This window comes from Rhinopithecus roxellana, chromosome 18 (genome assembly GCF_007565055.1).
Source record: "Rhinopithecus roxellana isolate Shanxi Qingling chromosome 18, ASM756505v1, whole genome shotgun sequence".
Taxonomy (NCBI): Eukaryota; Metazoa; Chordata; class Mammalia; order Primates; family Cercopithecidae; genus Rhinopithecus; species Rhinopithecus roxellana.
In genome coordinates, this window is record NC_044566.1 from 74,834,402 (window position 1) to 74,859,591 (window position 25,190).

General features: G+C 34.4%; 1 protein-coding gene across 2 annotated transcripts in view; it reads right to left on the reverse strand.

Annotated features, from left to right (window-relative positions):
- The window catches only part of DACH1 (dachshund family transcription factor 1), a 445,951-nt gene that overhangs the window by 188,921 nt on the left and 231,840 nt on the right, over nucleotides 1–25,190 (reverse strand). For both annotated transcript variants that reach the window (XM_030922383.1, XM_030922382.1), the window contains exon 3: nucleotides 22,084–22,245. In XM_030922383.1, the coding sequence (XP_030778243.1) occupies nucleotides 22,084–22,245 (162 nt within the window). The remainder of the gene's footprint in view (nucleotides 1–22,083; nucleotides 22,246–25,190) is intronic.

The following is a 25,190-nucleotide window of genomic DNA, read 5'->3' on the forward strand; positions in this document are numbered from 1 at the left end:
TCCTTATGAAGATATTGCATAACTGAGGAAGATATAGCAGGAACTCTGCCCAACATGCAAATGGACAAAAGATACATGAATTGAGATTTTTGGCTTGTTTGTTTTCTTTTGCTTCATTTTAAGACTTGAAAGGAGAAAAGCAATAATCCTTTCTTTAAAGCAAGTATAATTTTATAATAAATATATTAAGCAACATCAACAATAGTATGAAATTTATTCTAAACCACCAATAAATATTATAGATTAATATGAAGTTTATTATTATGTGCCTAGTTCTAGAGAACTATGGAGACTAAAAAATATACATAGAAAAAAAAATCCACATCATCCATATCTCTAGTCCAGAAAACAGATTTTTTTTTGTCACCATACCAAGTCATCATTGAAATTTATTTTAGTTCATACATATAAATACACAAATATCTGTGTGTGTTTCACAATGACATATGAATAAGAATATTAAGAATACATGTTGATGTTTTCCTGGTGCTGTGTATATACTATAAATACGAAACCATGCTTCTTTAGTCTAGATTGAAGACTGAATGAATCAGACCTATGTAATATTAGTCATTTGTTTTAGTAAACACAACTAGTTAAAAAGCTAAAACACTTAGAAGTTGACTTTTCTTTTTTTTTTTTTTTTTCTTTGAGACAGAGTTTTGCTCTTGTTCCTTGGGTTGGAGTGAAATGGCGCAATCTTGGCTCACTGCAACCTCCACTCCCCGAGTTCAAGTGATTCTCCTGCCTCAGCCTCCTGAGTAGCTGGTATTACAGGTGCCTGCCAACACACCCGGCTAACTTTTTGGTTTTGGTAGGTTTGAAATTTCACCATGTTAACCAGGCTGGTCTCAAACTCCAGACCTCAGGTGATCCACCTGCCTCAGCTTCCCAAAGTGCTGGGATTACAGATGTGAGCCACTGCTCCAGACCAGAAGTTGACTTTTTATCTTGATAAATATAAAAATTTGTATTATTAAAAACTCATTCTGGGTAGTGGTTAGTAAAAAAAGGAAACATTTTCATTTTTAAAAGCATACTTACAGAAACCCTCAAAGGACATCATATATCAGGGAGAAATGAGACATAGTCTTTATAAATTAAAAATGAAGAACCTAATATTCAATTTTGTTCTAAAGTATGGCCAATTCATTAAGATAAGAAACAAAACTATAAAATAAAAGTAAGAGGCAAACTACACTGATAGAAAAAAAAGTGTTCTTGTTTGCAATGGATATGGTCATCTTCCTAGAATTTTCAAGTGGGAAAGATGATGCTGGACAACATAATTAGGTTCTATGAACCACTAAATAGAACTAGAATATAATATCTCTCTGATCTGATATTAAATGAGAAGTGGACAATAAAACAGGGATATCTGTATGCTTTACAGAGGATTGTACAAAAATGTTTATATTTGCTTTACTGAACAGAATTCTACTGTCATACAGAATATGAAAGTGATGATGGTTGTGACTATTTCATTCAAGGTGATGTTTCTACCCCTCGTTCAAGTAAAGAAGTGGGAAAAATCTAGTTTTTGTTTTGTTTTAGTAATTTCTTACTATTATATATGAGAGTAAACTACAAAGCATCTCATAATTGCAAAGCATAAATCTTAAAGAGAGAGCATCGGTATAAATCACAGAGACATACATATGCACATGCATTTTTGCATACATATGCACTGGTGAAAATTCAATACATTAACATAACACAAAAACGTATCACATGACTATATTAATAATTTCACCAGAATTTTTCCATATATACATTTTCTACATTGACTAGAAACATTCTTAGGTTTTTTGTTGTTTAACAGACATCTCTTTAAGCTTGGTGTTGAGGGTACAAAGAGTTTACTAACAGTAAACAAGAAGAAAAAGGATCTTAAAAGATCTCTCAACTGTCCCTAGAACTTCTGGTGTTAAGTCTACCTAGATAAAGCATATCAAGAAATGTCTCATGCAGAGAAATCTTTGGAGAAGATTTTAATTCTGAAATATTTTATACCGGCTAATGTATTTTTCTGATCATTTGTTTAACCTAAAATAGGAGAGCAATCTAACCTGATAATCACTCTTGTCTCTCTCTCTCTGACATTTGAGCCCCATCCACACAAAGCAAATCACAGTCAGAATGAGATTATGATGCAATGATCTCGTTGTGAACGTTGCATTATGGCTCAGGCAGTGTATAAGCGGTCCCTCGGCACTTGTGCTTACAGCAATTTGAATTTCTCTGGTAGCTCAGTATGATTTATGGCATATTTCAGACTTTCTCTTCATCAAGGGAGAACACTGTCAAGTTCATGAGAGTTTTGCAACTAAGATAAAGAAGGGAAAGGAGAGCATTTGGAATAAACAGGAATTTGTGGTTTGGTATAATTTTAGATTTTAAAACTGAATTGGTTGCAAAATTATTTTTGACGGCTGTATTCAATATCATCTTGTGTACTGGATAAAAAAACCAATAGTGTTTACTAATGAGTTGTCCATGGACTAATTCAACCTTCAATTCACATGCAAAACACCTGTTTGAAGGATAAGGCTTTAGTATTAATAGCAGACTAGATCTTCAACAGGGATTTGTGTACAATTCTGCTGTTTATCTTTTTGAAACTGCTGTTCTGGCAAACAGGTGGTTTCTTATACCTGCCGTATTTCATTTCCTCATGCACAGCTGTGTTAGAAAATGTTTGATTTTATGAACCACATGCCAGACTTGGCAATATTTTTATAATGGGCAGGAAAAAGCAAATTGTATTGCTTCATTTATTTTTTCTATACCAGCAATGTAAATTTTCAGATTTAATATTACATGCTTTTTTCATAGTCAACTTTTGTAATATAAGCAGCTATTTCTCCAGAAATATGGACAATGGTATGAATTCATCTCTAAATTCACATGCAAAATAAAACACTGCTGATGAAAGCTTTTTTTGTCTCCTTTTTATTATTATTCATAAAATTCCCTAGGTGTGCATGGTGTTTTATAGAGCATATAAAAAGACAAGGTCCCTGCCACAAAGGGTTTATAGTATAATCCAAGGAACATACTATGTAAAACAGCTCAGATACAGAGAATACATATTATTTGAGGGACAATCATATGAGGATGAATAAAAAGGTATTAAACAAGGATATAACATCACAAAAGATATTTTTGTTGTTATAATTTTAGGGGAATTTGTTGGGCAAGGGTAAGAATATGGAAAGTGATACATAATAAAGTTGATAGGATACCGATCCAAATTTTATTTTACATTCTCCATAGTGTTATGAGTTACGGCCACAGAAATCTCAATGTTGAATACATATTATGCTCCTGAAATGCTGTAGTAGAATCCTTTCTCCTCACTCCATAATATGTAGGTTAATTTGAGTGACTTAAAGATATCAATTCCTTATGTTATTTTATATTATACAATAATGTAATTATATAAACTGAGAACATTCCATTCCGAACCACTGTAATCAAGCAAATTAATACAATAAGACACAAAAAGTTTATGTCATCAAGGTCAACAAAATGGATGCTGGCAAAACTAAACTAGAACTCAAATTTCTAGATTTCTAATTTAATGTTCTTAAAAAAAGATTGAACTTTGTTTTCCTTATTTAATAATCTGGAGTAAACACCAAAGTGGGAATCCAAACGGTAGACCCTGCCTTCATTACACGACCTTAAAAGTCACATAATGTCAAGCAAAAAACGATCTTCTCTGGGATTCAGGTTACTCATCTGTAAAGTGGAAATGCCAACAACAGTAACGTTTTATGTTCCAGATTAAATGAAAAGAATAAGTAAATGTAGATGTGCACTGTACAAGAAAATGAGATTGAACACCTTACATAGTAAAACTCGAATGCTGGCATTGACCAAAATACTCTAAAGTGAAGGAAATACTCTATTGGAACAGCATCTAGAGGAATTCCATGAATAAGAGAGTCTGTAGTAACAAAAATAATGTATACAAAAGCATTCCTGCCTAGTGAGTACTCATTCATTAAGCATTCATTCAGGACTATTTGTTGAATAACCAGGTACTGGCAGTACATGCCAGTCAGTGTGGCCAGGCCTGCCCTGCCCTCGGCAAGCTGATGGTCTCATGAAGTACAGTGGTCATGAAGCAAACAGGCTTGCAAATAAAGATGTTATTATAAATTGTTCAAAGTGCAACAGACAGAACAGGGTGATATAGGATGGAGCAGAATTGAAGAACTGATTTTAACTTTAGCATTCAAGGAAAGACATTTAAGTAGAGACTGAAAAATGAATAGGAATTCCAAAATTCAGGAACAAAGAAAACAGAGATCCACCGGCCAGTTTTTAAGAAGATCTGCGGGAAGAAAGGATGTAGTCTGTTTGAGAAACTGGAGATATGCCAGCTTGGCAGGAAGAATGAAAAGGGGAAGAATAACCCCAGAGTTCTGAGAGAGGAGGTGAGGTGCATTCCACATTATGCAGGGTCTCTGCAGGCTATGTTAAGGAAGTTGAATTTTATTATCAGTGCAATGAAAAGCCATTGAAAGATTTTTAAAAAGGAAATCTTATGAATGAATTTATGGCTCACAACCATCACTGTAGCTGTTGTAAGGTGGGAGGATTGAAAAAGACAAAGAGTGAAAACAGGAAATCTGGTTAAGGTTACTGCAGTGGCCAACGTGGGGAGTGCTGATAATCTGAGTTACCGCATTGGCAATCGATGCAGTGCAAAGAGGAATATGAATCCTAGATATGGTTTGGAGGAAGAATAAACAGATTACACATGTTAAGGATGAAACCTAATTTTCTAGATTCACTGTCTGAGGTTGTTGTGGGCTTTTGTTATTGTTTTTGAGAGAGGGTCTCCCTCTGTCACCCAGGCTGGAGTGGAGTGGTGTGATCATGGCTCACTCCTGCAACCTCTACCTCCTGGGCTCACGCAATTCTATCTCAGCCTCCCGAGTTGCTGGTACCACAGGTGTGTGTCCCCCATGCCCAGCTAATCTTTGTATTTTTTGTAGAGATGGGGTTTCACCATGTTGCCCAGGCTGGGCTTCTGCCTTGACTTCCAAAAAGTACTGGGATTACAGACGTGAGCCACCATGTCCAGCCTCTGAGTTTGGTTGTTTGTTTGTATGTTTGTTTGTTTTCTTAAAGATTGCTATGTACTGAGCTTAAGAAAGACTGACGAAAGTCAAAGTCCATGCAGAGGCATAAGACTATTTATTTATAATCCATTTTGCCTGGAACTATACGAAGGTTCATGTTATGCATCTTTTAATGAAGAGAGTGGTTTAAATCATCATGGAGGGGACAGTGTATTACCACTAACTATAGAATTTAACCATTGGATTGCATAATTTTATGCAGAATGAAAACGAGAATTCCATTGGTTTTGTCAATCCAGAGTTCATGGGTGGTTGATCTGCTTTCATACACATTAATCCAGTAAATATTATTATTCTGCAAGAGTAGTTTCAAGAGAATGGATGTAGGAATGGATAACACAGAAACTATTTAAAGAATCCTGAGAAACAGCTTAACTTGATATAATGTCCAAGAAATTATGTATATGGAGAAGAAATCTAAATTTCAGTTACTATTCAACACACATATATGATGGGGAAAAGTGACACCAAGGCTAAGGATAAACATTAAGACATCATTAATATAAATATGCCACAATTAAGTCAGCTCATGCCTGGCAGTGGTTTGTGCCAGTAATCCTAGCACTTTGGGAGGCCAAGGCAAGAGGATCACTTGAGCCCAGGGATCCCAGATCAGCCTGGGGAACATAGTGAGACTCCATCTCTACAAAAAATAAAAACATTAGCCAGGCGTGATGGTGCATGCCTGTAGTCCCAGCTACTCTGGAGACTAAGGTAGGAGGATTGCTCGAGCTCAGCAGGTCAAAGTTGCAGTGAGCCGTGATTGCACCACTACACTCCAGCCTGGGTGACAAACTAAAACTCTGTCTAAAAAAAAAAAAAAAAAAAAAAAAAAAAAAGCCACAAATGTAACAAAATCCTCTCCAAATAGAAGAAATCATTTGATCTATCAGTTATTTTTTAAAAAAAGAGAACTAAGTCTTCTGAAGATAATGTATAAAGTAAGGTATCTGTTTCTAACTAGAATCACATAACATAAATCATCAAAGTAAATATAAAAATTTCCATACTTATATCCTAGAAAATAATCAAAATTTATATTTTAAGATTATCTCATATTCATGGTAAACCTAAAGAAGCCATAAAACTGTAAAACTTAAACTATAAAAGCTTATATTCTATTGTTGTAGGCCTACATGTAAAGAAGTCATTATTTAATTTTAAAGTATAAATAAAATACAACTTCTATTTAAAAGTGTCAAACTTCTTTTCAATTCATAAGTATAGAAATAATTTAAACCATTTTTTAGGCGTTATTTTATCTATCAATAGTAATTAACACAGTCTTAATCTGGCTAATGTTAATGACCACTGTTCTTCCGTAAATCCCAGTTAAACCAAGCTTATTAAGGGCTAATTAAAGGAAGCCTTATGTGCACTGAATAAAGTAATGTCTGTGTTTAGAGCTGGAGTACATATTTTGTCTGATAACATAAAATGGGACAAAACTTTTCAATTAAAAGTTTACTGGCTGATTATTGATTTGTTTTAAAAATGTGCAAATGAAATAACTGACAATTGTATTCTTCCTGTGTCCCTGTACTTTTTAAAAAGTGTAGCAATGTAAACTGAATCTTGTAGCATATTTCCTGAGTTTGACACAGGCTCAGAAACTGCAGTAAATAATCCATAAGACACTCTTTGGATATAAATATTCAGTCATGATCAACTAATGAAGATCTTGGATAAGAAATGAATGTTGAGGGCATGTAGAGGAGACAATATTCTATACGGTTTGAACTAATGTTGAGACTGTAGGAATACTGGAAAGTCTTAGCTTTTTAGAAGATATCTATGAATGTGCATGTGTGTGTGTATGTGCACACACGCATACTATTTTTTAATTTTTTTACTTCTATCATTATTTTACTTTTTATTTTCTTCTATTATTTTACTTCTATTTTCTACTTAAGAAATTTTAGAATAGTGCTTGCAGTGTATCAGGCAGTGTTCAGAGAACTAATTTGACCCAAATAATTCCCAAAGATCCCTAAGTAATATTTTACATTGTTATACCTATTATACAGATGAGGAAACTGAGATTCATAGAGGCTAAGTAAGGAGGCAAAAATGTCCTAGCAATGGCAAAAAAAAAAAAAAAAAAAAAAAAAGTCATGTTTTACACCCAAACCATGCGGCATCAGATTTTGTATTTTTAATGCTGAACCACAAAGGTTCTGTTGTTTCCCAGTTTACACTTCCACGTTTTGGCTCTCTCTCTCCTCCCTCTTACATCCAAAGATTCCTTTGGGGAGACCAGAGGCAGATATTACAGAGTATTAACAAACTGGAGCTGTGTGAGGATGAACAGAAAAGGAAATGACGCAGGCATGAACAGCTGGAGGCGTGAAGGATAGGTATGTGTGCATCTTGGAATTTGGGGCCAAAGCTGTCTACACTGGGACAGTATTGTAGCCTAAGAAAGGAAAATTATGTCCAATCGCATTACGTGCAGGAGTTTTTGCTTTTTTTGTTTTTCTCTAAATGAGAAAAGAAGGTCAGGTGTGGTGGCTCATGTCAGTAATTCCAACAATTTGGGAGGCCAAGAGGGAAGGATTATTTGAGGCCAGGAGTTCCAGGCTAACCTGGGCAACAGTGTCTCTACTAAAAAAGAAAAATAGTCAGGTGCGGTGGCATATGCCACGTGTAGTCTTAGTTACTTGGGAGGCTGAGGGAGGAGGATCACGTAAGTCCAGGGGTTGAGGCTGCAGTGAGCTATGGTTCCTGCTACTGCACTCCAGCCTGATGACAGAGTGAGACCCTGTCTCTAAAATCAACAAATGAATAAAGAGGCATTGGGTTCAGAATAGTGTAAAAGTGCGAATATCTATATATATGTAGAGAGGGAGAGAAAGAGAGAGAATTATGACATTTAAATATTTGTTTCTAGTGCAGTTTTAGTGTTCAATTTTTTTTTTTTTTTTTTTTTTTTTTGATGCAGTTTCACTCTTGTCGCCCAGGCTGGAGTGCAATGGCGTGATCTTGGCTCACTGCAACCTCCGCCTCCCAGGTTCAAGCGATTCTCCCACTTTAGCCTCCCGAGTAGCTGGGATTACAGGTGCCCAACACCAGGCCCAGCTAATTTTTCATAATTTTATTAGAGATCGGGTTTCACCATGTTGGCCAGGCTGGTCTCGAACTCCAGACCCTTAGGTGATCCACCCACCTCGGCTTCCCAAAGTGCTGGGATTACAGGCATGAGCCACATGCCCGGTGGGTTCAAATTTTTTTTATAAAACATGGGATTTTGGTATTGAGGGACATTTGCATGCAGACCTGTTTCTTAGAACTCACACCGGATTACAGATTATTTTGACAAATTAGGGAATACTGTCTACTGGATGACTTCCTTACCTGTTTCTATCAATTTATTTCTTTTTTACTCATTGTTTTTGTCACCTTTATTTCTCAACATTCGTGATTTATAGCCAACTAATCAGAATTCCTAGTTATTGACTAAATATAATACTGCCTGCACTGCATGAGTTTATGATACAGAAATTTCAAACCACAAATCACTCCAGATTCCTGGAGGAATAAGTAGATGTTATACAATTACGCTACAGTCTTCATCTCAGAAAAGAAATGCTTATGAATAAGTGATTCATTCTGGCTGATCACACTTTGAAATATCACATCATTGCCTGAATCACACCTGTGAAAAAGCAAGTAGGCTAACCAAAGACCTGGAAGAATGAAATAGTTAAACAACATTTACAGCTACTCTACGACCTCTTTCAAAGAAACACCACATGACAACATTAATATCAGAAAGTAGAGATCTAAATAAAGCTTGTATATTCATTTTCTGTGTAAATTGATCTCTTTTCACTCACGGACGTAGACTTGGCATCAATCATGGGGCTATATGTTCAAAAGCAATCAATAAAAAAAAAAGTACAGGAACTGACAAACAACTAGTCAACAGAATCATTTTTTAAAAAATACTTAGCAGTAGCCTTTAAAATAATTTCTGCATTCAATGTTACTTGCATTTTGGTCTGCTCACTTGTTAAAATAAAATGGATGTCAAATCCATTAACGTTTTAGCTGGCTGTGGAAGTTTTTCACACCTACAGTCAACCATAAGTGACTGTGATATTAATATATCGAAAATGCATCCTCTTTTTGTCAGCTTTACTAAACAAGGTTCGGAAGGCCAATACATTTAAAAAGAAGGAGGAAATAAAATATGTAATTTCACAAAACATAAAGATATACCCTTTGCTCATCCATAACTTTCTTGTTCAGAGTTTTTTCCTGGTTGGAAAAAGGGAAGCCATTTATTATATTGAAGTGATCATTTTGAGAATTTATGTCTTTAAAAAGATAACATCTGTGTGTGGGGTTCACTATCAACATGGATTAAGCCAATTATAGGACACATCTTTCTTAGTTGATAGAAAAACTCAGAAACTGCTGAGTTATGCTTTGTGGTAAACATTTTGGAATGTTGCCAAAGCTGTTATAAACATTTCTGAGCTCACTTTTCCAGGGAACTCTTTCAAAAATCAATTAGAAGTTAAAGTCTTTCCATGCTAGTGTTTTAAAATGTCAAGCTTGTATTACTTTTTTCCTTGTTGTGCATCAATGGCAATATTTCAAAACCTGCATATTAAATTGATTATATTCTATAATTAAGCTATTAAACGAAATAGAATGTGCAAGTGTACTAAAATTCGCACTACAGCAGAATTAGTTTTTTTTTTTTTTTTTTAAGAAAAATAAACCCAATTACATAAAAACTGGGGAAGGCACGAGGTAAAAATAACGTATGAATGACTGTTCAGATTTTATTTTAAAAGCATACTCAAGTATAATTATTGATTTTGAAAAATACTTTTTAACGTTACAGGTCAATGGGTTAAAATAATAAATACTTTATTGATGTTTCCTGAGTCTGGAATTTTAGAAAGTATTCTAGGGACAATGGCAGAGGATCAATTATGTGTCTAAATTTACAAAACCAAGGTTTATTCAATAATTTTCTGCACTTAAGATTACAATGTATTTATATTTAAAATATATTAGAAGTATGCACATGAATACCTTATATGAATTTTTTTGCATAGGTGTGAATACATACTTAAACGTTTTCTAGAAAGGCTATATTGTCAAACCTTTTAAAAGTAGTGCTGCCACAACTGTATGCACTAAAAATAATCTAATCGTGTTATATATATATATATATATATATATATATATATATATACACACACACACACACACACACACACACACACACACACACGGTGACATATAAATTTATATATTTTTTAAAAAGTGAGTTTTAAATCTGTAACTATAAAAAAGTATGCTCCCTACTCTACAAATGAACCACAAATGTACTGTAGAGAGCAAAGGATTAAAATCCCTCATGTATGTGTAACAAACACATTGATATTAATTGGTTTGTCCTTTCAAGTTGTGTTTATCTCTTCATTTCCATCACAGTTTCAAAGGTCACTCTGTTCCATTTATAAATCCAATATGACAGAGATTAGTAAAAGCAAAAAGCAACAACTAAATGAGTACATCATCATGCAATCACACATCTCACAATTCATTTATCCAATTAATAAAAAATACCATCAACTGCTTCGTGGTGGGTTTTTTCAAAGCATCAAATGGTTCATGTCAAGATAACTTAATCGTCAACATTTAGGTTCAACAGTATTGTAAATGTAGAGAAATTGAAATTTCACTTCAGTGAAAAGACAGTAAATATGTCTACATTTTCCCAGAATAAAATAATTAAGAAAACAGATTACAAAAATGAATATATTTAGTAAATTCAGTTTATATTTGTACTAAGTTAAAGAGAGATTCTTGGAAGCTGAAATGTAGGAGGAACTCAATTATGTGGTTTGTGTATGAGTGTCAAGCTAAGTTATGTAATTGCTAAGGTCATATATTATCAAGTAAAAGATTCTAAACAATAGAAAACAGTGCCAATATGTACTAATAGAAATAAGAAATTGTATAATATTGATGCTCATTTTGATATATGTATTTTAATAGATTCTAGACAATGATTTTTTCTCTTGATGTAGACATAGGTTTGGACAGTGGTAGGTACATAAAAGCACAAGAAAAAACTAAACATGTGCCCGCGTGCATTTTTAAAACTGGTAACTCTAGGAAGCTGAGATTTGGATTGCTAAAGAAAATCATTTATAAACTAATTTACAAACTAATTTGACCACCTCGATAAGATTTTTAACTTTAATATTTTTATATAAAGTGAATATCAGACTTATATTATCTGATAGAACCATTGTTTCAATAAGACCCTTTTCAAAAATGTAGTTAGGACATGCAAATGTGAAGTATAAGCATGGAAAAACAGAAAGATACAAGCAAAAGCAAGATAATCTAGAAGTCCTTGTGACACAAGTTCAGCACTTAAATTACAGAGGATGAAGAAACACTCAACTACTTCCCAAAAGCAGACTAAAACACATATAACTGATTAACAAATTATTTATAAATAATAAAGACTATTTCTCCCAAAGACAAACATGAGTAATATGAAAACTACTGAAATTGATTTTGAAAAAAATTTTTTTTCCCCTCAGCTCTATTATATGAATCTGTCTCCTGAACATTTTAGGGTCATAGAACCTGAAGGCAGAAGAATATTTCTAAGGTCACTGGATTTTCAAGTAGGCTTGTCACTCAGATGGCATACTGCCTGAGTATAAATTACTAATCACCACATTATGTTAAATAATGTCATAACACTTTTACATTTGTTTATTAATTTACCTATACTTACATAATTTTGTGTGTTCGGTGTGATGGTTTGAACTTCAGCTATCATTTTAAGTTAAACATACTTTCTGAAAAAAATCTAAGTAAAGATGCAAATATTAAACGTATTATGAGGATGGTGATGCTTTTCCCGGGTATCCTAAAATGTAATATCTTCCAGTATGAAACATGTATTTTCTACAAAGATCATAATCTACGCTGATGTAGAGGTAAAATCATAGATGAATTATTTATATTTTTGAAGTTTTACTTAGAAAAGTGAAAAACTTTCCTGAGAATTCCTGAAATGCTGCAATTATATATGAACTCAATTGATAAAAAGACTTAAATATGTGCCATAAAGCCATGCACAAGGTGGATACAAATGCAAAGTTCACATTTACTTATAATTTTTTTAACTTTTAAACACATATATGTTATCTCTGTGCATATATATGTTGTATATATTACATATATAACGTATATAACTGGACACACAAACACACACACACTTCTTTGCTGCTATGCAGCTATTACTCCCAGCCTACAAATGACCCCAAGGAAGTAAGTACACTACACTTTTTGGCCGAACAATTTATCAACAGCTTGAAGTGACAGGAATGGTGATTCAATCCTGCATCCCTACATATCAGATATAGGCCACATTCTTTAGTCTGCAGAACCAGAACGGGAAAAAGTCCCTGTCGCATTTGCCCTTTCATAGAGATGGAAATATTATTAGAAAGGACATAAACAGACTAATTAAATCACAGCAGTATGGCTGGGGTGACAGCTGGTACAGCGTGTGACTGAGAAGATCCATATCTGTGAGCAGGAGGTACTTCACTTCCAATCCATTCGCTATTAGGTGCTTTCAAGCTTGCTGTGCAGACATTAAATAATAACATATCATTTCCAAGACTAAAACGATGTAAAGAAATAAAAAAGGCTTTCTAACCAAGAAATCTTTTGTGCAACATAGAAAAAAAATCATTTGCCACTCAGTTCTGCTTTTGAGATAAAGATGTAATAATGCCATTACCTTTCATCAGCAGGATCCTTGAAAATCAACACTCTTTGCTTATCATGCTGTGAAATACAAATAGAGCTAAAGGCATGGTCTGCGAGGCACTGCTGCAGCGATATTAACTAACAGATCTGCCCTTTGTGAAGGAAAGCGTATCCGTTTCATTAGTGCAGACTCTAATTCAAAACTGTTGAAAATGAACAGCACATACTGTTTTAATAACAACATTCCTAATCATTATCAAACTGGTAATTCTCTCAGCACTGAATGTAAGGGTCTGTGTTTCCATTATGACCTGCTGTTAAAGAAAACCATATTTAAATCCTCCATTCTTTCCTATCTTCCAAATTATCTGGGTTCATTTAGGGGGGATGGGGCATAAAGAGCATGCAAAACTATGTGGGCTACATTATTTCATCTTAAGTAAATTGACATTTTTAGACATTTATGTCAACTACTATATTATTTATTTATTATCGCTTAGTTCCACTCTTTTGTATTAGATTTGACATGTCATGATTCATACAAATAGTTTTGTATAATTTGGGAATATTTGTACAATTGAGAGATGAATCACAGTCACATGAATGTGAAATACTAGGTCTGGTGACAGGTACATTGGGCTCAGAGTTATAAGTTTGTGTGCACACGCTCAAAACAATATTGGACCACAAACACCCTAGTAAAATCTCTAAAAATACATTTTTAGTATCAAGACATTATGAGATATTTAAAAATATGTATTAGCAAACATGATATTTGATACAATACAAAGTTATTTATTTTAATCCCTCATCATCAATCATATGAAGTTCAAATATAAAACAACTGAATATCATATTAATGAAGAAAATAAGAGTTGTCTGATCTTAAACAAATTGAATATGACCTGGGGTTATTTTATACTGAAATATTTGATTTATTTTTACTTTCTTTTGGAACTTTACATAAACAGTATAGCATGTTTTTGTAGGTTGATAATGACCATTTCCAAGACTTTCCTTGATGAAAACATATTCATCCTCCTGGAATGTAATGGAGTCTAGCACATAACATATTCATTAGGATACATCCTTTACATTCCTTATATTTTATAATTACCTGGGGATATAGTGTCAAAAATAATCACTTAACTTATAGTTCTTAATATGATATGCTTGAATTAACAGGTTTACTCCATTATCTAGTCATTAGTTAGAATTAGCAATATTGAAATCAAAATAAAAACATTGCATAATATTTTTGAATTATGTTCTCCAACTGTCCATATAAGTAAAAAAAGTTTTCGTGAAGTGGAACAGACATCACAATGAAAAATAAAAATATTATCTGCCTTCATATAGTTCATATAGGAAACTAGCACATGTTATAAATCATACCCTAGTGATTTTATTACATATAGAAATGGATTTAAGAATATGTGTTCAAGTGTTTCAAAGTGAAAAATGATTTTTTAAATATAGAAATGTATTTTTCCACAGTCACCTGTTGTCATCATTAATGTTTCTATCCCTTTACATGAACAATAAAGATCAAAAACAAATTATGAGAGAAAATGCAAAATTATGCTATCCAATTTCTAGAAAATAATGAAAAAGAGCTTCATAAAATGATCAGTGATTAGTATGTTCATATGCCATTTTAAAATAATCTAATTTAAGCTATATTTATTTTTTAATATTCATAATTTTTCACAATAACATAGCAATGTTAACTCTTGTTTAGCGTCTTCCAAACTCTAATGAAAAGGATATATAGAACCAAGGTAGAAAAAGAGGTATCATCCTTTTTTTATATTCAAAAGAAATATTGTCCACACTTATCCATCATATAATGCTTGCATAATACGTAAATAGATGTTACAGTATACTTAAGGATGCTTTGTTTTGGAACGTGTGGTTACTTCTGATTTTTTATTTTAAAAATTACTCTCAAAAATATCTTCTTGCCCTTTATCTTTTATTGCGGTTTCAAAAATCAAAGAATTTTAGAGCCAACAGAGAAATTAGGCAAAATGTCCTTATTTATTAAATAAAAAAGATGAGCAGTTAAGTGACTTATCTAAGTAGCTAAGTTATTTATTAACTACATTATTACTGGAAGCTAAATCTTCTGACTTATTTTGCTCTCTGCTCTCCTACCTGAGTTTGTGGCTGTGTCTAGAAGGACTTACCTTGGTCACACAATAACATATTCATATTTTACACAATGATGTTTTGATCATCTTGTATTAAATTAGCTGTTTATCCTTTAGATTTTCACATTAGACTCTAATTCAAAGCTGTTGAAAATGAACTGCACATACTGTTTCTATAACAACATTCCTAATCATTATCAAACTGGTAATTATCTATCTTGTTTAAAATACATAATGAAGAAAAATTGCCATAAACAGTAAATATTTACAAATGCATTAAAATTGATGGAATAGTAGCTTAGTACATTTTTTGTCTTTTATTATTGGGCTAAGCAATTTTGTGTAAAAATTTCAGGATATGAAGATATCTTTTGCATAGGGGATGATATTAACCATATGGCCTATTCTCAATCAATTGAATTGCAAACCATGACGGTTCCTATACTTTTAAGAGATGCTTATGTGGTCTTCCATTAAAATAGCCACTAATGGGACATTTGTGAAAATATTTATATTTGAACATACTTTTCTGACCATATATGAAGCTACAGAGAGCAAATTCATTAATTAAAACTACTTATATATTAATTGACAGCTATCAGTTCTAAAATATTTCTCATCTCATGTGTCAGAATCTTTCTGAACTTTGAGAGTAGTCTTGTATATGTTTCCACGTTTACAAGACTCTGGCGGTTAATATTGTTGGGTTTTACTCATCAGGCAGGAAGAAGGATCTTAAAAATCATTGTTAGGCAGAAAAACATTTTAGTTACCAAAACAAACAAACAAACAAAAAAACTTTCTACATTTAATCTGTTAAACAATAGCCAATTTCTTGTGAATCACTGATACTGTAATTGAACTGGAGACATTTTTAGAGCAAGCTTGCTTTGGCTTTTTCACCCTCCGATTTGGAATCTGCTCACAGTACTGCCAGCTTAACCAAAAAGGATTAACTCTCATATCCAACTGAGAACACAGATAATTCTCAGTAATTGGTAAAAAATGAAGATGAATGGGGCTGAGAGATAAGGAGCAATTAGCTCATCAGCAGTTACAGCTGTGCACTCAATCCGGCTCCATCTCTTGAGTCTCGGCCCCTTTTAAAGAACCTAAGCAGAATAAGCATAGGACACCCCCTCCCTGAAAAAATTGCTATACCTGCCCATCATTTCTCTAGTCTTCCATTTTATTTCCTTACTATACAAAGACACCTGTCATAGCATGCTATGTAAATTACTACCTCTCTCAGGACCTATGTCTAAAGCCAATCTTCTTTTTAAACTTTTTTTTTATAACAGAAACCAAATGACTACTGTAGACACTCTTAAATTCCCTGTCAATCGTTTCATTATAGCAGCATCATCTGTTTGAAAATATAAGCAATTCCCTCATCTAATTATAGGAAGGATTTGAGGTTCATTAACATTGCCAAGGCAGAGAATCCAATGTGCGATTGCAGAGCTCTGCTTGGTGGCCTGCGTTCTCAGTTTCCTTTTATTTGCTTTCTCAAGGTCTCCAAGACTTTTTCCTGAAATCATAAAATTAATCTTTTCCTTCCAAATAGACACATGTGTTAGAAGAAAGGAAATGACTCCAGCATAAACTATTTTGTTTCTGCAGGAATGGTTAAAATTAAAAAAGATAAGAGTAGGGTGAGTTGAAGAAGATAATTTTATCTCTTTATCCGTCTGGCTTTTTTTCCCTTCATATATTTGTTTTGTTTTATTGGTTGAAGAACAGAAGAAGTAAGGAGTGATAAATACTCTTGAAGATCACAGCTTTATTCTCAAACTCAAGTCCTTATTTTTACTTGAAACTTCTACATTCGTGTCATGATTACAAGTTTGAGAAAATGAAAAACAGTCATATGTTCCGAGCATGTGAAATGTGTTCAGGTTTGTTGATGAGGGCATTAGTGCACCTTTGCTCATGTTCCACAATGTTCAGAAAGAGAAAACACTAAAGTCTTACAAAGACTTCCCTTCCTTAAAGAAATTACAGCAGTTAGAAGGTTATGGCTATGGTTTAAACAATGAGATTTTCTTGGGACATCTGTTTTGAGATTACATTTTGAATAGATGTGAACTCATTTCCTACCAAGCAAGCAATCTACTATTGTTGATAGCTGTTTACCAGTTCTATGAGTCAGATATTAGCTAGTGGCAAAGGTCCCTCTTAAATCCTCCAAGTATTTTTTAAACTGTATACATAGTGTTTTCCTTAAATAAAATGTTAAGAGAAGTAAAAATGCAGTCTTTTCCTGCCTCTTGGTAAATTATACTCCAGAAAATGCTGCACTTGGGAATAATATTTAATGTATTTATCTTTAAAGAGTTATTTCCTTTGTTGTCATTAGGGAAGGGAGTAAGATACTAGGTTTAGCAAGTATTCAAACAACATAGAAACTATTAAGAGATGCTTACTATATCAATATTTATATACTATTTAAAAACTAGAAGTAAAATTAAGTTTCCTTTATTTAGATAAACTGATTGTGATTAATTTAGTATCCTCAAAAGCGTGCATAATGCCAAAGAAAAAGGATAAACAGATTAAAACATAGCTATAGATACTATCAAATTGACCTTGGGTTCACCGGTTTTAAATTCCGCCTTTGCAATATCCCAGTCCCAACTTCCAAGCAGCATTTTTTAAGCTGGTTATGTAGATCAGTCCTTAAAGCAAAAAAATAGCAATTTATCTGGCCTGTATGTTGTGGATAGTGTTGCCACTAAAAAGAATCCAGGACATTTTTCCTTCTTATCTGCAATGTAGCTCATATCAGCCAACCTGTCACAAGATAGTACTTGATATAAACAAGAGATTGCAAAGACATCTCAGTAATCAATATCAGGATGGCTACAGTATGGAAACCCCAACCAGTGCATATCATTTGTCTCAGCATCTATTTCTATGGTCAAATGAAGCATTAATTCAAATCATAAATCTATGGTGATTTAAATCTGGGAATGAGCACCTGCCTGCTTTAATGATTTATTTTGTACATTTCAGTAAGCAGGAGATTTGTCCATATGAACTGACAGGTCACCTTCAGATGCCAAGAGCAGACTGTTTATCACCATGCAGACTAGCATCTCATCGTAGCAAGTAAATATTAAACTAAAAGAATCCAATTGATTGTGGATGAGGGAGAATGGCAACATGGCCATATATTTTACTCGGCGTGTTGATGCCTCACTCGGATCTATCCTCAGGTGCTCACTTCTTCCTAAAGTGATCATTCTGTTGGAAAGATATGAGCTCAAGGTTACCATGTAAAATTGGGATATAAAATAATTATTTACCAGTGTCAAAGCTTTCTTTAAACATCTTTTTCTGGCTAATTTCTAAGGTTCGTATTATGAACCAGGAAGGGTTGTGTGATACAAAATTACCCTGTCATCTTACCCAGCAAATCAAACCAAACAAAGCAAAAACAAAATCTGTTATCTGAGGCTTTAAGGATTCATTTACAATCAAGGAAAAAAACAATGCTCCTACAAAAAAAAAAAAAAAAGAAAAAAAAAAAGCCTAAAATGTTTAACAGAATTTATGAGCTAGATGAATACAGGAGAAAACAAGAGCCCTGAATTGTCTTCAAAAATATCACTGGATTTGGGCAAGACTGAGTAGCAACAATACATCATTTAAGTATCACCTCTCTGAAGGGTTTCACTACTTCAAAGAGTCAACAGTTGATAGATTCATGAGAGCAGTCTGTATTCTAAAATATAGACCTTGGAGATTCTTGGGATTCCTTCTAGAATTCATGTGCTTCAGTACCACTTCCTAACCACTTCATGGTAATTGGTTCTCCTGGAGGATTCAGCACATCCTGTTATGACTGCCTACTTACCTACCTATCTCATCCATAGACTGTATGCCCCTGAGTCCTGGGCCTGTGTTGTGATTATTTTTGTACTCCTAGAATGAGCTAATATCGAATGTCCTACAAAATCTAAAAGATGTAACAGCTGCCCTGAAATATCCTCACAGACCTGCAGCTTAGCAAATAACAGCTACCAGAGAGAATAGAAAAGCAGGTGGAAGCAGTTGATGATGGTAAAAAGGAGGAAGGTGATTTCCAGGAGGACAGATTTGAAAAAATAGTAATAATAATAGCAAAAGCAATCCCCGAGCTATGAACCTTACTGATGACCAAACAACTTGATAAGCAGACATTGTAATAAATAATGTGACAAGTATTTTAATTTTCATGATATAGATACTATTATTTATGTCATTTTTCAGATATGGAGTATTGGGCTCAGAAAGCTTACACACTTTACAAAGTCACAGAGCAAGTCATTACTGAATACTTACCAAGAGACAGGCATTGTCGAGAGAAGATTGTGGCCATCAAAGCTGCATTTCAGGAATTGCTTTGATCTTTGATGCAGCTCAACCCCCACCTTCACCATTGCTTTGTACCTCCCCCACTACCACATCCCTCCTAAAATCACTTTCCTTGATCTCTAGATATATACCTGGGGTGAAGGTCTTCAGGAAGGATAATATTATAAATTGGAAATTCTTAGAGGACAGCAGCATGTGAGAATAAGATGAAAATTACAATGATAACATCTTTTTGCCCAAATCAGCTACAGATATCTAATATAAATGACCTGAATGCCTTAGGGACCAGCAGCAACACTGATACTATGTTAACAGAATCTCAAACTATTAAGACTTTCTAGGAAAATTCAAGTAAATTTCTGCTCCTGGTTCATTTTGGCATTGGATGGGGGTGTCAAAACTGAAAAGCAGTAACATCTATCAACTGCATACCTTAATGAAAAAAGCAAAAGTCATTTATTCCAACTAAAATACAAAAGAAAATTCAAATTGTTTGTTTTTTAAGCCATTGCAATAGCCTATGTATCAAAATCATTAAAGTAAGCTACAATTTGGTTAGTAGGCAAATTTTGTCACGTACTATCAAATATGAAAAATATGTTTATGCTTAATTATGAACCATGTTCTCTTTATCTCATGCCTATTGATTTCTCCAAAGTCAATTTCTGCTCTGGAAAATTCAAACAGAGATACCATGTTTTAATGTGTTTTGCTTTAAATGTTGTTAAATTGTCTATTTTAAGAATCCCTTCTCATAAAACCAACTATTAAGAACAGCCTGCATGAACAGTCTCATCTTCTAAAATTTTGAAAACAATCCAGATTGTTTTGTAATAATAGCCATAATGTACAAGTGGCTAATTACTTGTTTTAAAAAGTGACCAACTGGGCCCCATTTTATCAGTCTAGTAAAAGGCTTTTAGTTTAAAGTAATATTTCTAAAAACAGACTAATTCTTGCATTTTACTTCAATTCTGTTTTAATTTTTAAATGTCTAAATATAGGTGTGCAAACCATACCCAAAACAATCCTCTTCCCTCCCCGTCTTCCCTCCAGGAGCATTACAAACATAAGCACGGATATTATCCTTAGTCCTCTGCAGTTGTAGGGCTATCTCTTTTGGCTCTCTTCCATGTCTTTTCATACTCTCCATTCAAACCCACTACTGCTAGTCCTTTGCAATTTCCCTTATGTAGTTCTGCTGAAAAGGTGCATTTTTCCCTTTTTACATTACAAAAGCTGCCTTTTAGCATCACTGAAAGAGTATTTTGTGTTTTGTCTATGTATTTTACTCTAATATTCATGTCTGTGTATGTTTCCAGATAGCTGTTGTGAAAATGATTGTCACTAAAATCCACAGTATTCCTTTATATACCCTTAACCATGTCTTAATAGATTGAAAGTAGAGAGCTGACAATTAACTTAAGAAATAATCTATGAAAATGCTGCATGAAAAAGAGAATTTATTGAATGGCTGTGAGTTATTAGGGTCTTCATAAATATACATTGGCTATAGTATCTTGCATATATCTTGTAGTACCCAAATTTCTCTTGTTAATTACATTTTGAGCATGATCTCTGCATTTGAAAGAGAAGCAATACAGTGCAATAGCAGAAAAAAATGTTTTGCCGCATCAACATCCAGATGCTAAGGATTTCATTAATAAAAATATTAACCCATATTTGAAGTCGTGTTTGACAAAATGAATTACCCAAATGGATAGATGGCACAGGTAAAACTGTTCCTTTTGGTTTGACAGTGACAGTTAACTTTTCATCTTTCTCCATATGGTAGGAAAGAAAAAAAATCAAGAAATTAAAGTTGTATTTTTTAAGTGAGAGACATTGATAACCGTTATCTATAAAAAGAATTAATCATCAACATAATCTGTATTCCGAGAGGGCTAAGTTTATGTGTTTTGTTGCCAATGGTAGTAAGTTTCTTACTTGATAACAAATGGATTAAAAGAATAGAAAAGTAAAGTGTAGGGTTTCATTTGTACATATTTCTCTGTTACTCTCAATGTTTTAGAATTCTCTTGATTAAACTTTGCATTATGAAAGGTGATAGCTGAATGCTTTTAGAAGTTGCAGACATAAAGTTGATCCTATAATTAAAAATAATGTTGGCCGGGTGCGGTGGCTCAAGCCTGTAATCCCAGCACTTTGGGAGGCCGAGACGGGCGGATCACGAGGTCAGGAAATCGAGACCATCCTGGCTAACACGGTGAAACCCCGTCTCTACTAAAAAATACAAAAAACTAGCCGGGCGAGGTGGCGGGCGCTTGTAGTCCCAGCTACTTGGGAGGCTGAGGCAGGAGAATGGCTTAAATCCGGGAGGCGGAGCTTGCAGTGAGCTGAGATCCCGCCACTGCACTCCAGCCTGGGCGACAGAGGGAGACTCCGTCTCAAAAAAAAAAATAAAAAAATAAAAAAAATTAAAAAAAAATAATGTTGCTAATTATTCCTTTAGAATGAACAATTATCATTAGTTGTTAGAGAGGCAAAATGGTATCCTCAAACACACACTGTTTTCAAGCTAAAAGTGCCAACTTTTTGAATGGGTAGCCAACAGTTTTGTTCTGGAAAAGTCAGTACTGCAATTCGGTAGCAAAGTGATCACAATAAGTTTCAGTGAACATAAAACTTACCAACACTTGAATTCATATCCCCATTTTCAGAGTCTGCTCCATGTTGGTTATTACTGGCATGATAGTTGCTCATGGCTTCTAATTTGATTTTTTTCACCTTCATTGCTTCGGCAATAGCTGCATTGGTAGCAGCAGCAGCTGCTGCAGCTGCTGCTGTCAGACCTTAAAAGAATAAATTAAAAATGAGGTAATTCGAATTCCGATTTTTCATTTAATAGTTCCTGTGCTTGCTATAACAAACATACAAACATTTATTAGAGTATCTGATTCCTTTACGCAACACTTTGATAATTTTTACTCATTCCCAACTAGACAATGAAACAACATTGATATAAGGGGAAAGAGTGATTGCTACAGTCCAAAATTAAATATTAACAGAAACAAAATTCACAGGTAGAAGACTAATAGTGGAAATGCAGCCACAGGTATTTCTTAAAGAAACCAATCTACCAACCTAAATATGTCCTTTCCTGCTTAAAATCCCCTGTAGCTGCCTACACGGAGGGAAAAATCTGAACTGTTAACTGAGTCCACAAGTCCTTTCACAAAGGTGTGTAAACCTACTTCCTCACCCAGTTTGTTTGTTGTCATCCAAACCCTGGCTATGTCACACGTGTCACCATTACACGTGTGCTTTCACACATGCCATTCCCTTTTGCCTGGAACCTTCTTGCCCTATGACAGACATTTCCTTGACTTCTCATCCTCCTGAAAAAAGCTACTCATTAGAAGTCTTCTCATTCCACGGCCCCCAGCTGCCTGGATGCCTGGTCTGTTCTTCTCCCCCAGCCCATGTTTATACCTGTGCTGCTGTTATAGGACATGCCACACTGCACTGGAATGGCCTGTTGGGACACCTGTTTTCCTCACTAGATCGTGAACTACTCAATGGCAGGAACCGTGTGTTGCTACACAGCTTGGTATTCCCAGTGTTCAAGGTGTCCAAAAATAAAATATAATATAATGAAAGCTAACACTTAGCTTCTAGTTATAAAATTTAAGTGCTGATTTAAGTGACACAAAAGTAACTTAATCATCTTAATAACCTTCTGTGATTGATCACTATTATCCTTACTTGAAAGATTAGAAAACCATGGCACACTATTTAAAACAGCACACTCCGGCCTCAGAGTTGACACTTTTAACCACTATGCCAAGGAAATTTGTCCAGAATAGTTCATCTTCATCCATCCAGAGAACAGGGGGTAGGGGCAGGCATTAAATTAGAAATAGAGTTTGAGCCGGGTGCAGTAGCTCATGCCTATAATCCCAGCACTTTGGGAGGCAGAGACAGGCAGATCCCTTGAGCCCAGGAGTTTGAGACAAGCCTGGGTAACAGGATAAAACCCCCTCTCTACAAAAAATACAAAAACTAGCTGGGCACACTGGCCTGTGCCTGTAGCTCCAGCTACTCAGGAGGCTGAGGTGAGAAGATCAATTGAGCCTGAGACGTTGAAGCTGCAGTAAGCTGTGAGCACACTTGGGTGGCAGAGTGAGACTCTGTCCCAAAAAAAGAGAAGAAAGAAAGGAAGAGAAAAGAAAAGGAAGGAAAAGAAAAAGACAAAAAGAACAAAAAGAACAAAAAGAAAAGAAACAGAGTTTGAGACAAGATCTTGAAGACCAGAATTAAGACCACGCTGCTCTGACTTTATATATTTATAGAGAGAGATAATAAGCAGAGGTTTTTGAGCAGGGGAGTGGTTTGTCTTGCTTAAATGTGTGAACTTTTGCCAAGTCAGTTCACTTCAGGCTGACGTCCCTCATCTGCAAAATGACAGACACTGGAATGTATAAATGATCTCTCCTAATTCTAAAACCTTAAGTCTATGAGAAGATAAATATCCCCACCCCCACCCATATTTTTTTTTTTTTTTTTTTTTTTTTTTTTTTTTACTGTGGCTGCTTTAGTATTTCTGACTACAGTGCTCCAGCCATTTGAATTTATCTGTGTGATTTATTTCCACTCCCAGCTGGTGGATTAGAGCCTGAGCACTGCTCTCCTCCTTTTCCTCCCCACTAATCATCACTTCTAGTTACTCTAGCAAATAAGTTACTGCCCAAGGAATTATAAGGAAGTATTTTTCTATGAAAATCTCTGCTGATTTTTTAGAGGTTAGAAGAAGACTTCACCTTTCCTTCAAATCAGACCAAAGAGACCCTGACAACTTTCACCCCAACGCAACAAGACCTTCAGATTAGGTCTTTACATGAAAAACTGATAATCATCCCTTAAAAGGCACTAATCTAAACTCAAAGAATCCATCTGGGTTTGATCTGAACATTCATTACCTTTTAAGTCACAACTTGAACTGATTCTCTCATCTTCCTATGATTGAATTTTCTCCCCAATTACTCATTTCCTTCAAAGATGTTTCAGAAAATTTTCTTTCCTGTTCTCTTAAAAGTCTCTTTGTGTTTTCCAGCAAATCTTTCTTCCTCAATTTTGTTTTGTCACCAGTGTGAACATCCCATTTTTCCTTGGTTACCTGATGTTGACCCATCTCCAATTTATGACTTCAAAAGTCTTTGTCTTGGATTTGTGCTGCAGGGAAAACTTGTTCACAGTATTTAAATAATAAAGGTAAACTTACAACTCACTATTATCTGAGAGATCCAAATCAAATTAAGTACCAGGAACCATGTCTATGCATGACATGGCCTTGGAACCAACCATCCAATTTTCTTGAATATAATTTTCTTCACCTGTAAAACCATTCTAATCCCCAAGAAAAAAATATAAGGACAAATAAGATAAACTAGTGAGGAATGCCACATCATGTTTAGTAAAAACTAGGCATGCTATTCATTCTAGTTTTTTAAAAAGAAAGACTTGGCCTCACTGTAATTTCTGCAGAGTATCTGTGGCCTGACACAGCCCTCTCAGCTAGAATTTGTCCTTAGGTGGCTGGATTAGCCCTTGACTTTTAAAAATATTTTTTATGGTTTTATCATTTAGCTGTTTTATTTATGGTACTCCTTTATTTTTCTATGACAACTTTTCCCAGTTTTACATTTTTAATACAAAGTCCAAAAGATATATGTGTGTCATTGACACACACACACACACACTCACACATTTTACATGCTGTAACTTTACAACCCTTTTT